Here is a 17,259-nt window from a genome sequence, read left to right as displayed (position 1 = left end):
CTCAGCTCCTTCAGGAATCTCTGCTTACGATTCATCTATGTCCAAATTCATCTGTGTGTGTGTTTGTAACAGGCAGGAGTTCGAGTGGAGTGTGTAAAACAGCATTTAACAAACTTTGTTGAAGAACTACTCTTTTTTAAGTGTAACCAGAAAAGAGCAGGAAGAGGAGAAAAGACAATGACAATTTTTTGTGCAGGGATTAGAATGACAAGGATTTGCCGAGATACTTGAGCATTAGTCATTTAAATTACATAAACAGGTCAGGAATTTTGGCTTTCTAAACCTTTGTAAACAACACTCTTAATAAAACATTTTATTATAATCTCAGAGGAAAGAGCAGTGTTTTTTCATTATCTAAGTCCATTACTTCAGTATTACCTTGAAGCCTGGCAGGAGTGTAGCACAAACTGGTTGAAGGAAAGAGAATATAAATTTAATAATGACACAGGAGAAGACATTTATTTTCTTTTTAAGGAGCAATATCTATATGTAATGAATGAACAACGGAGGACACTGCAGAACTGTCTGCTGTCTCTTAACTGTGTATATGTAGTCTGGGGAAAAAATGGCTTTTGGAAGTATGAATCCTTATGCTGTGTATGTGTTTGATTGTAGAAATTACTGCACAGTCAGATGCCAGTGAAATTCGACAGGACTGGAAACCGACATTCCTTAGTAATGAAGAGTTCACACAGTTAATGTTAGAGGTATATTATTTCTGTTTTTCTAGGAGTAGAATAATTCCTCACCAGGAGTCGTTCCATTATGAAATTTTTCAGTTTGATGACATACCTTTTTATTTTCATATTTGGGTTGTAACTGTCTATTTTCATGAAGATAAACTATCAAAATTCCTGTCTATTCAGAGTTTCAGAATTTTGTTTCAGAAGAGCAGATTTTCTCTGAACTAAATTTTCAATTAAATAAACATAGTAACAGAGCAAGTCCATAAATGAATGTGTTTACTGTCCTAGTGTATATTTTAAATTATCAACATAAGGAAGGTACTAGAGAGAGAATTAATATGCATAAGGTAAAATCCTAATTGTGAAAAAGTCATAACATATCCATGTAACTTGTGAGCAATAAGTGATTAATTTCTTTACTTGCCATGCTTTCCCAAACTGGTGTGAGAGCATTACTTTGCTGAAGATTACATGAATAGTTGCAAAACTACTGAAAGAAACTTTAAGTATAAGCTATTTTTTTCATTATAAATGATCATAAGTAAATTTTGTCTTGTTAGTGAAACAATTTTTAATAATAGTTAAAAATATCACAAATTAAAAAACATTTTTTTTATTTTCATTCCATAGTTAAACCTTTGCTTTGATGCACAGATACAAAAAAACTTCTGGGTTTTGGTATTGAAAAAAATTTTTTTTAAAAATCCTCTGATATAAGAGGCTTTTCCTAAGATGTGAGCTTTAAAATTTCCTGTTTAGTAATACAGTTCTGTCATGTTTTTGTTGGTAGTTTTCAACTGAAACATTGTGTTGTATTCAGAGGAAAGAAATTTGAGTTCTGTCGATGATAAGGCAGTCAGAACTTTATCTCACAAGTTTCAAGTCTCAATAAAATCTCACTGCAAGCTTCTTTCTTTGAGATTGGGAATACTGAGATTTTTAAATACTAAAATTCATTTATTTTGCTGGCTATTTTACTTGTTCTTATCATAGTTTTCCCACATCTTTTTGCTTTTGTTTCTAGCTCGTTTTTATGAGCTTTCTGATGTGTAAAATGATGGTGGAATTAAAAATAGCAGGCAGGCAGAGTGGGAGTTGGGGAAAACAGTGGCTGTCTATATATGTACTTGCTTCTGAAACCACAGATTATTTAACAACAGAACAGTATGGAAATTGTAATGCTTTTAGTGTGAAAATAAGATTAAGGATTTTTAGTAGGGAAAGGCATTCCCATTTCTGTAATAAACTATAGTAAAATTGGTCTGTATTATTTTCTGTATTGAATATAGCTTAAATTTTTTAGTATGCTCTGTTTCTTTTTTATTTAACTGCCCGTTATGTTTAATTTCAGGCTCTTGATGGTTTTTTTTTAGCAATTATGACAGATGGAAATATAATATATGTGTCTGAAAGTATAACTCCCTTACTTGAACATTTGCCAGTAAGTAACAAAATGCTTTCAGTAACATATCAGTTTGTCTGTGGTTGATTGGTGTTCTGATATGACTACTAATTAATTGTTGGCCTTATTGGCGTTGTAGGACAGATGTATGCTTTGTTTTAATGTTTCTGTTTTTTCTTCACCATAACTGCTTCCTACTGGTCTGTCTTCTATATTAAACATTTCCTTTGGAAATACAGAATGCAGTCAGCACTCCATTAGAAAGGATTGTGAAGTGCCTAGCACCAGTTTCAGTGTAACTGAAGTAACACAGTTGATTTCAGGAGACCCTTGGGAGATGACAGCCTCTGCATGAGTCAGAAGAGTATGACGAAGGGTCTAAATAATTGAATTTTTTTAACTGCTTTTTTACTTCTTTCTTAACAAAGCACGCTGATAAATACGTTGCTGCTGGCTCTGCTTTTTAAGTTCAGTATATACTTCTGGGTTTATCATATTCACTTACCTTTAATCTGGGTGACATAGCTCACTAGTACCTGCAACATTCTAGTTTTTAAAGTTACCTTGGAATAATGTTATTCTGAAGCGAGGCAAATTATTTAGTGCAAGCAATTGATGAGTTAAATTGAGTGCTTTTCTAGAAGAGAAGGACAAATTCTCTTTAAAGGCAAGTTGTCTTGCTGTGGTAAGAGATGAAATTAATTCTCTTAAGGTATGCGTGATAACAGTCTGAGAATTTTTAAAAATATGCAGGTAATTGTGATTTTTATTTTTCTTTTAGTAGAATTTGCCAGGTTCTCAGAGGCACATTTGTTTCTGGCTTTTAGGTGTGAATTATGAGTTCTAAACATACATTTTATGATTCCTCTTTTTTGAATACTTAATCAAATGCATTTATGCATGTAATAGTTGTTCAGTTTTGCTGCATCCATCTCTGTTTTTCACAGTTTTGTGTACATAGCTGTGGAACTGATTGTAAAACACAGTAACTGGCAGCTCATCCTCACCCAGCAGCTCACTCATCACCCCTCAGTGGGATGGGGGAGGCAACTGGAAGGGTAAAAGTGAGAAAACTCATGGGTTGAGATAAAGACAATTTAATAGGTAAAGCAAAAGACACGTATACAAATGAATCAAAGCAGGAAATTCATTTACCACTCCCCATGGGGCAGGCATATCAGAGTGAGGTTTTTTCTTGGAAAGTATTAATATGTATTCCAGCAGGTGGCTTTGTTTAGTCAGTAGTGAACTGTGGAATTGTTTTGCATTAAAATAGTAGGCTTTGTGACACTGTACAACTTTAATTAATTCTTACTAAATATTTTTCTTTCAGTCTGATCTTGTGGATCAGAGTGTATTTAATTTTATCCCAGAGGGGGAACATTCAGAAATTTATAAAATACTGTCTTCTCATCTGCTGGAAAGTGATTCCTTGACACCAGAATACTTAAAATGTAAGTAGTTATTTTGAGCTAACCCCTGTAGGCAGCTCAGCCCCGTACAGCCACTCGCTCACTCCTCTCAGTTGGATGGGCAAGGAATCAGAAGAGTAAAAGTGAGCAAACTTGTGGGTTGTGCTAAAGGCAGGTGAAGTCAAGAGCTGTCTGCACAAGCAAAGCAAAAGAAGGAATTGGTTTGCTCCGTCCGGTCAGTAGGCAGTTGTTCAGCCGTCTCTAGGAAAGCATGGCTATGTCATGTATGATAATTACTTGGGAAGACAAATGCCATCAACCCAGAGGTCTCCCCCTTCTTCCTTTCCCCAGCTTTTATTTCTGAGCACAGTGCCTTACAGTGTGGAATATCCCTTAGTTCAGCTCTCCCTGCTGTGTCCCCTCCCAGCTGCTGGTGCACCCCCAGCCTTCCCACCCGTGGGGCAGAGGGAGATAAAGAGAAGGCCTTTGCCCTGTGGAAGTGCTTCTGAGCAGTAACAGGCACATTCCTGTCCTAGCAGCACTGTTCTAGTCAAAATCCAAAACAGAGCATTCTGTGAGCTGCTATGGAGAAAATTAACCCTATTCCAGGTAAAACCAGTGCAGTAGTTGTGTTAAAACTATCTACTTGGAATTGAACATGATCTGCTTGGAATGAAACAAGTTTTCCCAGTGTTATTTAAGACATATATTTCAGCCCTGAAGAACAGAGGTGTTACTTTGTGTCGCCCTTGCTCTAGAGTAGAATTTTCAACATTAGGTAGCCTTTCAGTCTACCAATTTCCTGTGTGTCAGAAATGTTCATTTTGTTTATAGAGCTTCTATTTAGACAGTTTTAGCAGTTGGCAAGTATAAATACATAGCAACCTGATGGAGTTTGGGAGCATGTGCTTCAGTGAACTTAAGTTCAGCTATTCATGTCACTAATATTCAAGCCCTTTGTGCACAAAATCTAAAGGAATTCTTTAGGTTAGTTACTGTCATGCTGGTTAAAAGCAGACACTGTTGATGCCTTATGATTTTACCCTTTATACTTTTCAAATCCTGTACTGCACTAGTGCATAACTCTAAACTCCATATAAAGTTTAGCTAACTGTTGGTCAGACAAAACAATCCCTCTAGGCCTAAGATTCAAGGACACCCTACAGTGTCAGGCCCCAAAAATTGTAAAGAAAAGTGAATTTGGGTGTACCTTTTTGAAGGCCTTTAATAAATACCCACTTTATTCTCTTAATCTTGTCTAGCCTCCGTTCTAGGTAGCCACTCCAAGGCATCACTGTAGCCAGCTGTAATCACTACACTTACAGTACCTCAATTGTATTCAGCTTAATTATTCCTGCTTTTCATTTCATGTTTCACGTGTGCTTCATCAAGCAGACAGCCTATTACTTTGTTTATTTCTTTTTCTAGCAAAAAATCAGCTAGAATTCTGTTGCCATATGCTGCGAGGAACAATAGACCCAAAAGAGCAACCTACATACGAATACGTAAAATTTATAGGAAATTTCAAGTGTTTGAATCATGGTAAGTAATTTCAGCAGTGTTGGAATTGAATATGTAGGCAGCTCCACAGCTAAACTGGCTTGGGGCCATGGTGCAAAATGTAGGTGAACTAAAATCAGGCTTTGAAAAGAAGATCTTGAAGCAATTTTATCACTTCTATATTGGTGTAATGGAAAAGATAAAAACTGCCTATCACACATTACAGGTCTGTGTATTTGAATGCAAAATGTAGTAATTATGCTTAATGCATTAAATTAAAGAAAACTGATATTTTGTAAAACATTGTTTTAAAGAATATAAGAGAAATTTAAGCAAATGCTTTAATGTGAGGAGCCTGAATTTAGTTCAGCATAAGCCATATTTAAGCAGGTGACTAACTTGAAGATTAGTGGTACTGAGTACCTGCAGTTATCATTACACAGGCAACTGGGAAGGAAAATGTAGATTTTCCCCCCATTTCAGTTCTGTACTTTCACTTGACAGGAATTACCACTCAGATGAGTGGGTGGCCCGTATCATTTTCCGCATTGAGCTCCTACTCCTGTCCATTGAAATTATTTTTATTAGCTATGTATAATATTCTTTCTCTGTACTGCTTCTCTAATCTGTTTGGCCAGGCTGTGCTGACTATTTACTTGAGAAGCCTGTTTATTTGTCCAAGGGGGTTCTGCAGTGTGATCAGAAGTAGATTCTGAGAAAGCTCACCCAAAAATATTATGAAAACCAGTATGTTGTAAATAAATCTGTGGGGTTTTTTATCTGATACCAGTGTTTCTCTCACAAAATGGGAAGAGTTTGAGTCTTAATGCAAATGCAGTTATGTAATATTGTAGTAGAGACAAGAAACATTCCTGAAAAGGCTAAATATCATGCTAGTCTTGGAATGAGGAATTGGGAAACTGCACACCTATTGGTTGCAAGTCAATATTTGGAAATACTCTGCAACAAATAATTAAACTATATATGATTTCAGGAAGGTAGCAGGGAATTGAATGGCAGCCACTGTGGGTTTTTCTGGTAGAAACAGCATCAAATCAGTTCAGCTTCATCTACCAAAAAGCAACATACTGTGTGGATAAGAGGATAAAGCACAAATGAATGATGGACTTTTAAAATATGTTTTTGTTATTATATTCTATTCTCAAAAATGTGTAAAGAGAGCACATGTTAATTGAAATTGCTGGAGGGTAGCTGCAAAAACTGATTGGAAAGGTTATCAGTATTCACCATCAAAGTGCAATTTTAATTGACAACTTGTGGATTCAATCAATATTTTCATTAATGTTATGAACAATGGAACATAGTTTGCAGTTATGAAATAATCCACTAAAAACAAGAGAAGAATCCATCCCCAAATCTAGAAAATAAATTATTTTGGGCTAAAAACCCAGAAAAATTGACTAAGAAAAAATGCAAGTTGCTATATTTAGGAATATCAAACTATATGAACAGGGATGGTTGTAGCCAGCTACATAGCAGTCCTTTAGGAAAAGGACTTACTGTGGAATATAAACTGAACAGGACCAAATCACCTTGACCAGCCACCAAGCTGAGAAAATGCAAAAGCCTTTCTAAAATATAGTCTAAATCACATGAAATAATCCCACTGCACACTTTGCACAAGGCAAGATAAACTCTGAAGAGCAAAGGACAAAGGCTAAGATAGAAATGAAAGAAACTGCCAATTTTCTTTCTGATGGAAAGAGCAAGAAACTGTAAGATGAAACAGCATGAAGAAACTTCAGTAGGAGTTCTAATCTAGAGCTGAATTGAAACCAGTTGGGCTTCAAAAAGCCTCACGGTGTTTTGAAATTACCGTCTCTAGACCTTAGTAAATATAAATTAAATTGGTAACTGCTGGAAATGAAAGATAAGGTTAATCTGTTTCGAGGTCTAGTCCAGCCTTTGCCTCCTTTTGATTCCATCTTTATGATTCAATAAGTGGAATTTGTTCTCAGCTCAGTATCCCGATTCTTTCACTTCCATAATTGTGCCTTTACTCGGTGTGTCGTCAGCATGTGTTGCTTAAATGTGATGGAAAGTCTAGAAAATAAATACTTACTGCAGAGTTCAAAAGAAAAAAATTAGCCAAACTTGATACAAAAGATAAGATGGGAAGATATTTTTGAAGAAAGTGTACTCCAGTCATTTTTACCAGGTAGCAAGGATTAGAACTGTTAGTAGTTCCTTAAAAATGCTTTGTCAGCAATAATATCGTATTAACTGTAGTTTTAGTTCTTTGAGAAAGTTACTTGATGGTTGTGTTCCTATTACTACTATGTAACTACTTCTACTACTGTGGTACTATTCCTGTGCATATAAGTGTAGATATGGAGCACTTTTTTTAATGCCTGATAATTTACAAGCAAACCACAGATAAATATTGGGCCACTTATCTTCTGATATTGCTGCCGTTTTCCTCCATACTTACATTGTCATGTGTGTTGTCATGTCTTCTGTCTGCCCTCAGTTCCCAGCTCAGCGCACAATGGTTTTGAAGGAACTATTCAGAGATCACACCGGCCTTCATATGAAGAGAAAGTTTGCTTTGTAGCCACAGTTAGATTAGCTACACCTCAGTTTATCAAGGTATGTACAAATGAAGTCACTTTTATGTCGTTCTTAAATGGACTCTGAATGGAAAAACTTCAGAGAGAATGCACACTACATTTAAAATACTAGTGAAAACCATAAGGAATTCTGTTACATGAAACTGAAAGTGTCTGTTCTTACTTCAGATAGGCAAAGGTTTATGCAAAGTATCAAACAAAGTTGTAGTGAACACTAATTTTAAATAGTAACATAAAAGAAATATGTAAGAAATAAATTTCTAAGAAGTCCACAGGAATATAATTTAGCAAGATGAACTTAAACAATGCAGAAGATTACACTTGAGATTCCACTTTCACTGGAGAAATGATTGATTTCAGTTGAAACTTGGATGTGAATTTTTTGTTGCTGGTGGTCTTTCTGCAGTTTGACACAAGTAAATCTTGGAGGGCTTAATGAATGGTTACATTACTTGTCAGTAATGAAGAGTTGGGTTTGAAGTAATAGAAATCTTCTGTTTCAGTGCAGTTATTCAGAAACTCAGTGGTTTAAACCTAACATTTTGCTTAGCTGCTAAGGTACAATAGGAAGGTGCCTTTCCAAGTTTAGAATTGAATGCATGTAATACTTGTAGTTCAGTAAGTGTAATCCTGTTTCTTTCCAAAACCAGTCAAAATAAATACTCAGGATACAGTACAGTATAGTCTGTGATTGTGATTCTGATTCTATGTTTCATACAAATATATGAATCAAGGTTTAGGATAGTCTGCTGTGTAACATTTATTTTTGCAATTCAGCTGTAAAGTAATGCCATGGAATGTATGTGGCCCTATGTTAAACTACTGTCTGTAGTACAAGAACTGTGAACATTTGAACATTCTGCCTCTTAAGTTTAAAGCACTGATGTCTTAAGGTGAAGACTGTTGGTGGTAGCTTCTGAAGACATGGTTTATATACTTTGCACTTCAAAAGCATTGTAGGGAGCCTGTGGAGAAATCATATAAACTTCTTCAGTTCTGTCAGGCTGAATAGGAATTTTGTCTCTCCAGACTGTATGCCAGAGAAAGTTTATTCTTTCTGAAGCTATGGAAATCTTCCATGTGACACTTTTCTTCCCATGCAGGTCTAAAAATTATTCTTCTTGTTATGCCTCCAGTTGGTAGATATGTTATATGTGGGATTTTTGCTTCATGAAATAATTGTGGAAAAAAAGACCAACCTGACATTTACAATTGCTCTTGTCTTTTAAAGTGTGACTGTTCTTAGTAAAACTTCTGTGTTCCCTACTTCTGAAGGCTGAGGAACATCCATTTATGATCTTCAAGTGTCTCAGTCTCCTGCAGGCTAAAGCCTTAGAGATTAAACTCTGGCCAAAGTCTCATTCCTGTACTTGAACCCCTGAGCCCTTAAAGCCCAAGGAAGCTTCCATGTTACAAAATTTTTCAGATCCTCCTGAGACTTTCAACTGATGCTGTTTATTTGGGAAATCTTTTGAAGAAGGCTTACATTAAAGACTTGATACCTTCTGTTGGTTTTGGGGCTGGCATTAACTAGACTTTAACAAATGGGTGTATGTCAGGAATTTTGTGATGCCAGTAACTTCACTAACAAATGTATGATGCAGCCAGTAAGGAGAGGTGTGTTTCAATACTTGCCTTATTTAAGGTGGAACATTCCTGCTCATCTGTCACTTACTCTCTTTCTTTCAGTTGGTATATGGTTCTGGATTTTTTTTTTCTCAAATGTAATTTCTCAGGATATGCAATGCTTTTTGCACCTTTAAAGTTCACGTTTTTATTTTATGCCTATGACTCTACCACTTCTGCAACAAAACATGTCACAAATTCTGCTCCCTAGTGAAGGCATTTGGTTGTACACATTCTTTAAAATATTTGTCTTGCATTTTGGTTAGTTGATGATTGCATCCTATCAAGAAGGCAGGATTAATCCAGCCAGAAGGATTTTACCAGAATACTTTTTGTTACAAATGAAAGTCCTTTCTTTTCTAGATGCCTTGTTGACCACTTCAACAAGACGCCTTGTTGAACAAGCTGGCTTCTGCCCAGGGGTATTTCACAGTGGAATATCTGCAAATCATTAATATAAATGCATTGAGTAATTGGATACTAACCTGCTGCCATTTCCTCTCTAACCATTATGTTTTTACTGTGGTTTTACTGCCTGCACTTCAGTGATTTTTACTTTTGTTTTGACTTGTGCCAAAATATTTAGATCAAAAGAAGCAACAAATCAAAAGTATATCTCAAGGATATACTCTGGCTCTGTCATTTCTCTTACTTTGAGTGGTGCTTTATTAAATGCTGTAATTTTAGAAAAGTAGATGAGCTTTGGGTTCTAGGGATAGTTTCAGGTTTGAAGCTTAAGTCTTGCTGACTAGAGTTCACATCAACAGTCATAAATTTGTGCCCAGAGTTGTTTAGTTCATTGCCTTCATGTAATTCATCCATCATTCCATCATTTTCTAAGGCATTGTCTGATTGTGAGGAAAAAACATTGCCTAGGTATGGTCACTTTTTCCTTTTATAGCAAGAAAACTTAGATCTGTTTAAAAAACTGTAAAGTATGCAATTAAACTCTTTGGATTATAACCTGAAAGAATGAAAAGTGGCCCCACTGTTGGTCTTCTACTGTATTTTTCTGCAGGACTGCTTTAGTTACAGATGTTTGCAGGGCAGCAGTGTGCTTGCCTGTCCACACGTCCTGTGAGTATTCTGCCAGTGTAGCAGCAGCTTCCACATTGCAGTCTTTAGGAAGGTGTTGTACCTGATCATCAGTAGATTCCAGTGTGTTCCTGGCGCTGGGAATACCATTGCAAGCTCCTACAAATGACAAATGTGTGCAGGTGTCCAAAAAAGAGCTATTTACCTATCTCTTAATTTTAATGTAATTCTTTGAGGGGTGTATTTGTATGCATGTATTCTATCATCCATCTTCCTTCTTGTAAGGCACTACTAGAGGAATTTGCGAAAGAGTTGGCTGGCTTGGGGTGTGTGGTGTTGTGACTGTCTCTGCACGAGGCACAATACTCAGTGGGGCATCTTCACCTTTCTTGAAGGGGACAGTAGAAGTTGACTGAATAATGCTCTGAATACATTTGAGTGGAATACATTTAGAATTATGTGCAGAATACCTTAAGATTTTGTTGTAATGAAAATACAGCCTTTCTCTTACTTTTCATGAGTTCTAAACATAAGAATAGTGAGTTATTTGGGGTACATGTCTGTGCACTCAAAGAGATTTAGAGTACTTTGTGTTCACTAAAGGGAAGAATCATATTCCTAAACTCAGAGTAATGTGACCATCTTACTAAAGTTGGGTTTTACCCATTATAAATACAGACTATAATCAGACTGGTGGGAATGTTTCATCTCTCCTTTTGCGTGTTACAATTTAGAAGCGTAACTGCAGGAACTATGGATTTCTGCTTGTAGTACTGTGTGTGTGTAGATACTGCATTTGTGTTTAATCTCATGACATGGTTAGTCCATTTAAATCAACCAAGCATCAGCTTGACACAGTTGAGATTAGATTCAGATAAGATTCTACCTCAGTACTGTGCGTCTAAACAAGCAAAACCAATGAAGCTGTCTAAAATAACAATATAACTATTGTGGTTATAATCTACTAACTTTAGGTATGTCTGAATTTTGAAAGAGCTTAGGTACTGGAATAGAGCAGTTTTAAGAGATTCCTATTTTTTTCCTTTTTAGGAAATGTGCACTGTTGAAGAACCCAACGAAGAGTTCACATCTAGACACAGCTTAGAATGGAAGTTCCTATTCTTGGATCACAGGTGCAATTCCTTCTGTGTAGTAGCAATAGCAGCTGAATCACAGTGGTGACTGTAGTATTGAGTTCACTAATCTGCATTAACTGCTATAGCTTGTGTTGGGTTTAATTTTTAAATTTTCTTTGGAACATATACTGTAAACAAGAAAGCTTATATAATGAATTCTGATTTGTTTGAGATTCCTTCATGTGTGTGAAAATAACATTGATTTCTTTATTAATTAGGGCACCTCCGATAATAGGTTATCTTCCATTTGAAGTTTTGGGGACATCAGGCTATGATTATTATCATGTAGATGATCTGGATAATCTGGCAAAATGTCATGAGCATTGTGAGTATTACTAAGTCACTAAAATGAGCAAATTTTTTAAACTGAACAACTGTTCTGGTGAAATTTTGTGATATTTTGAGTGAAGTGTCTTTACTCCCATTCGTTTGACTTTATTATACTGCTGTTCCATATATTTTTTTCTTCCGATACAGAACTACAAAACAGATTTAACTTTATCTTACAGTTCTGGGGTTTCATTGTGGTAAATTGAAGTGCACAGCTCTATGACTAATACTTTTCCAGTTCTTCCAATGGCATTTAAAAGGCTTTATAATGTTGAATAAAGCTGGTGGAAAATTTTAAAACCTGATTTTGGTCATTAACTTAATACTGGATTTAGACATGGGTTTGGGCTATATGAACCTGGGAAATAATATTCTTTTTATGTAATTGGAGTATTTACAATCTGGCAAGACCGTAAACTTTATTCTTCATCTTTACAGTAATGCAATATGGGAAAGGGAAGTCATGTTACTACAGATTCCTTACGAAGGGACAACAATGGATTTGGCTGCAAACTCATTACTATATCACGTATCACCAGTGGAATTCCAGGCCAGAGTTTATTGTCTGTACGCACACTGTTGTAAGGTAGGTTGCTTTTTAAAGCATCCTCCCAGTCCTAAAGTATGGGAGCTCTCTTGATGGTCTTTTGGAGCTAGAGAAATGATAGCAGTGTGAAGAATCACTAGAAAACTTCTTGAGATACTTTATAAGCAAGATGGTTTTGAGGAGTTTGGTTTTGAGTCGTATTTTCTAAATCATTCCACAATATAGTAGTCATCCTTGGTTTGTTCTTCTAGTTATGCAGAAGTGAGAGCAGAAAGACGACGAGAACTTGGTATTGAGGAATCTCTCCCAGAGATAACAGCAGATAAAGTGAGTATTTTATATAATTTTATTTTACATCTTCACATACTAAAAATAATACACAAGCAAATATACAACACCAAAAAGGCTTTTGTCCAATTTGTCCCCAAATAAAGTAATTATTTGATCTCTAAATAATGTGACTATTGAAAATGATAAAGAAGTTTAGAAAGAGTGTTTAACTATACCTATAACACCCTTCTCTTTTCAGGAATTAATGTGCATGTAGTTATAATAGTTATAACACTTGTAAGTTTTTATTAAGATCTGATTTCTGCAGCATTAGATTCCTAAATAAATGGTCTCTGACTGGAATTACCCATAATCTGAAAAACCAAGGTCAGCACACCAACAAGAAATTCACAATAGGAAAACAGAAGCTGTTTAATTGTGTGACTCTGTCTAACTTCCTATAAGTATACAGAATTAATTTTGAATTAATGTCCTTGGAAGTGCAATGAGTTTTTTCAGCTTGTGGAGATGATCTGACATGTTACATGTAGTCTGACAGTTCAGAAATGTTTTCCTTTGGCAGTTTCGCAAGTTTCATCTGTCAGTACTCCTAATGTGATGAACTCATCCTTTCTCAAAAGAACAAGCAGTTGACTCACTACAGTGTTGTTCAGAGTGAATTGAGTGGCTACAGAAGGAGCTCAGCTCAGTAGTCAGTTTGTGGCCTAAATCTGCATGCATTTAGTTCTCTAGGATTATATAGCTTTAGTTTCCAAGGGTAAAAGCCTCAAATGGAAACAGAGCTTACAGCCATCAAACAGGCCACTACTTCTGCAAGGTCACCTGTGTAAGGGGGTTGATTAGAAACAAAAAGGTCTGAGATATTTTCTAACAGAAATATGCATTGTGTGCTGGATTAAATAAATAATTGTTGTTTATGTGTGTCTCTTCAGAGTCAGGACTCTGGGTCTGACAATCACATAAACACAGTGAGTCTCAAAGAAGCACTGGAAAGGTTTGATACCAGCCCCACACCTTCTGCTTCCTCCAGGAGTTCAAGAAAATCTTCACATACTGCAGTATCGGATCATTCATGTAAGCACCAACTACTGAAAACAGAATTGCTTTCCTAATGAGGGCTTTCTCTACTTAGTTCTATTAAATGCATAACTGGCAGTTAATAATCATTTCATGAGAAGTGTGCAGGTGAAAATACTCTTTATGATGGTTCAGAGATCTGCAGACTACTCTGAAAAAGACCTTTACTTCTAGAGTACAACATGAGACACTAGTACACCCTATTTCAATCCATCAGATTGCACTACTGGTGGGTAGTCAGGGGAAAAAGAGTCCAAACCTTTATAGTTTTTTTTATTAATTAAAGCTTCCTTTAATTAGATTATTGCATTACAGAATTGAGATAAAAACTAAGATGTTTCTTTCTGTTCTAACTCTCAACATTGTCAGCAACACCAACTAAAATGACAGTGGACACTAGCACTCCTCCAAGGCAAGGCTTATCTGGTCATGAAAAGACTGCACAAAGAAGATCATCTCTGAGCAGTCAGGTAACTTCAGAGAAGAATATTGTACTTAAACAGTGGAGTTCACCTTGAAAAGCTATTCTTAAATCCATATAAGCTTTGTTTTATTTCTTCTAAAAACATAGTTTAAACTTTAACAGTTTCTCTTGGAATACATCTCTTAGAATTGCATCATCAGTATGCAACTTTGGTATACTAGATTTTGAAGGAATACAATAATTAAGCATATATGTATTTAGGTTTTGTCATTAGGATTTGAAAGAATATGAATGAATCTCTGCTTTCACTCAAACAGAACTTCTTTCTGTGATTCTAGATTTTTAATATACAAACACACACACACATATATATGTATGTATGTAAAATTGCCAGTGTAATGCTGTGTGTGTCCCTATAGACAACTGATACAAACTTATGACTAAGAATATTAGGGAATCTTCCATACCCTTTCTGAATTCTTGGTAGTATGAGAAATTGTCATGCCTCATATGCTTGGTGCTCATTTTCATGTTGAACTAATACATTCACTTCATAAACAGAATGCTTATTAAAATATGTATTTCTAAAAATCATTAGTGTAAGAACAAATCAAAGGTGTCAACCTCCAAACTTGTTGAAATTAAGACTTCTGAAATACTTACAGTCCTAATTTCTGTTTTATACCTACTGCTTATATATATTTTTAGCAGTGGAAAAATTATGTATATATTATGTAGATAATCAATTGCTTTTGTTTTCTTAATTCTCTAATAATTAAGGTTAGATATTTCAGGAAACAGTTTACTAGTTTCTTTATTATATGTTCATATGATGCTGTTTTGATTTTGACTCTTTAAAGAAATGCTTCATGTCAAGTATGAAGTTCATTCTCTTATGATTATGGAACAATTTTTTTAATCCTAGTCTTTAAGCTCACAGTCTCTTGGACAACCAGTAACACAGCCAGCAATATCTCAGCCTGCAAATTTACAGCTCCAGTCTGGAATGACTCAGGTATGGATTAACTAGATTGATTGTTTATTATTTTTTAAACAGTCTTATTCTCCTAGAGAACAGCATTCTCCTGGAGTAATGGGCTCCCTGTGGCTTGGGTGGATGCACTGTTCACTGAGAGAAAAACAGCTTGGATGGCCAGGCCCAGAGAGTGGTGGTGAATGGAGTTACATCCACCTGGCAGCTGGTCACTAGTGGGGTTCCAGAGGGCTCAGAACTGGGGCCGGTCCAGTTTAATGTATTTACTGATGAGATGGACAAAGGGATTGAGGTCACCATCAGGGAGTTTGCAGATGACACCCAGTTGGGTGAGAGTGTTGATCTGCTGGAGGGCAGGAAGGCTCTGCAGAGGGATCTGGACAGGCTGGATTGACAGGCTGAGGTTCAACAAGGCCAAGTGCCAGGTCCTGAACTTGGGTCACAACAACCCCCAGCAGCACTCCAGGCTGGGGGAAGAGCGGCTGGAACGGTGCCCAGCAGAAAAGGACCTGGGGTGGCTGGTGACAGGGGCTGAACACGAGCCAGCTGTGCCCAGGTGGCCAAGAAGGCCAGTGGCACCCTGGTCTGTATCAGCAATAGTGTGGCCAGCAGGACCAGGGCAGTGATTGTCCCCCTGTGCCCGGCACTGGTGAGGCTGCACCTCAAGTGCTGCGTTCAGTTTTAAGCCCCTCTCTGCAAGAAGGACATTGAGGGGCTGGAGCAAGTCCATAGAAGAGCAGTGGAGCTGGTGAAGGGTCTGGAACATGAATCAGACAAGGAGTGGCTGAGGGAGCTGGGGTCATTTAGCCTGGAGAAAAGGCTCAGGGGAGACCCAAGGAAAGGAGCTTGTAGTGAGCCGAGTGTTGGTCTGTTCTCCCTGGTAACAGGGACAGAGTGAGAGGAAATGGTCTTGAGTTGCACCAGGGAAGGTTTAGATTGTATATGAGGAAAAATTTCTTTACAGAAAGGGTTGCCAGTCATTGGAACAGGCTTCAAGTGATGGGCACAGGCTGACCAGGGAGGGTATTTAAAAGCCATGTAGATGTGGCATTTAGGGACATGATTTATTGTTGGACTTGGCAGTGCTAGGTTAGTGGCAATCCTTGATGATTTTGGAGGTCTTTTCCATCTTAAACAATTCTCTGCTTCTATATTCTGAACATAATGGTAATTTCTCATTTAGAAATTGAGTCATTTGGTGCCAAATTATTCTGTAGTTCGACACTTTCGCTTTATTTTTTTCTTCCTGTTATTTGTGTGGATAGAGTTTTCAGCCTCGTGCATTAGCAACGTACATATAAAAACAGTTAAAGCTAAAATATTTTAGGGCATGAATTTAAAAATCCACCAGCTTGGCTGGCAGCTTTCAGGCATATGCTTATAACACAAGGCTGCTCGATCTCTGAAATGCTTCTGTGTAGTAAGAGCGGGATATAGGTATCAAAAGGTCATACTGACTTGGGGCCTATAGCAGATGTTTGAGGAAGAACAGAAGTGGCAAATAGTTTCTCTGTGGGCTCAGCCTTCAGCTTTTTGTGACTGAGGGTATTCCCAAGTTATTTGTATGTTTTAGATCTGGGTGAATCTTTTTTCCTAAATTGGCACAATTATAATTTTTAACATGAGAGAGCTTTAACATCTACAGTGTCATGTAAATTACTAAGGCTACACACACACACATATATGCTTGTGATTTGGACACCAGTCAATTTCTTGTGCTATGGAGTTTATTTAGTTCACCAATTCTCATGCATCAATTAAATGTTGATTCTGTGATGTTTTCATACTCATGAATTGGTCCTCATATTATAGTTTATTAGTAATTTAAAGAGCAATGCATGATTTCTTTGCTTCTGTGGAGGACTGTACCTATCTCTTGTGAATAAAATGTAATTTTTGCTCAGCTTTTAATTTTTTCATTGTACTACAGCCTGTGTTTCAGTTTTCAGCTCAGTTGGGAGCTATGCAGCATCTAAAGGACCAGCTAGAACAAAGAACACGCATGATAGAGGCAAATATTCATCGGCAGCAGGAAGAGTTGCGTAAGATTCAAGAGCAGCTCCAAATTGTTCATGGTCAAGGACTCCAGGTGAGTTAGTGTATTACTTACAGGTTTCATCTCTAGAGAATTCAAGCATCTGAAATGTGTCTTGGGCACCTAATTGCACAACACGATCCTCCATATTCCCTGTCAGCTGGGACTAATAT

The 17,259-nt window shown here is 36.8% G+C and overlaps 2 protein-coding genes across 8 annotated transcripts in view; one reads left to right on the top strand and one right to left on the bottom strand.

Moving 5' to 3' along the window:
• Window positions 1-17,259, bottom strand: part of EXOC1 (exocyst complex component 1) — a 204,396-nt gene that overhangs the window by 151,190 nt on the left and 35,947 nt on the right. The window lies entirely within an intron of this gene.
• Window positions 1-17,259, top strand: part of CLOCK (clock circadian regulator) — a 60,499-nt gene that overhangs the window by 37,323 nt on the left and 5,917 nt on the right. For 5 of the 7 annotated variants that reach the window (XM_068186749.1, XM_068186747.1, XM_068186748.1 and 2 more), the window contains 13 exons: window positions 616-707; window positions 2,038-2,127; window positions 3,422-3,542; window positions 4,929-5,042; window positions 7,492-7,610; window positions 11,303-11,385; window positions 11,607-11,713; window positions 12,157-12,304; window positions 12,517-12,592; window positions 13,489-13,630; window positions 14,003-14,103; window positions 14,983-15,072; window positions 16,982-17,140. In XM_068186749.1, the coding sequence (XP_068042850.1) occupies window positions 616-707; window positions 2,038-2,127; window positions 3,422-3,542; window positions 4,929-5,042; window positions 7,492-7,610; window positions 11,303-11,385; window positions 11,607-11,713; window positions 12,157-12,304; window positions 12,517-12,592; window positions 13,489-13,630; window positions 14,003-14,103; window positions 14,983-15,072; window positions 16,982-17,140 (1,442 nt within the window). Of the gene's footprint in view, window positions 1-612; window positions 708-2,037; window positions 2,128-3,421; window positions 3,543-4,928; window positions 5,043-7,491; window positions 7,611-11,302; window positions 11,386-11,606; window positions 11,714-12,156; window positions 12,305-12,516; window positions 12,593-13,488; window positions 13,631-14,002; window positions 14,104-14,982; window positions 15,073-16,981; window positions 17,141-17,259 lie in introns of those variants that run through there. The other 2 variants (XM_068186752.1, XM_068186753.1) reach the window with 2 other exon arrangements.

Source organism: Anomalospiza imberbis, chromosome 4, assembly GCF_031753505.1.
Source record: "Anomalospiza imberbis isolate Cuckoo-Finch-1a 21T00152 chromosome 4, ASM3175350v1, whole genome shotgun sequence".
NCBI classification, from domain to species: domain Eukaryota; kingdom Metazoa; phylum Chordata; class Aves; order Passeriformes; family Viduidae; genus Anomalospiza; species Anomalospiza imberbis.
Note: the sequence above shows the minus strand (reverse complement) of the source record. Positions and strands in the feature narration are given on the sequence as shown.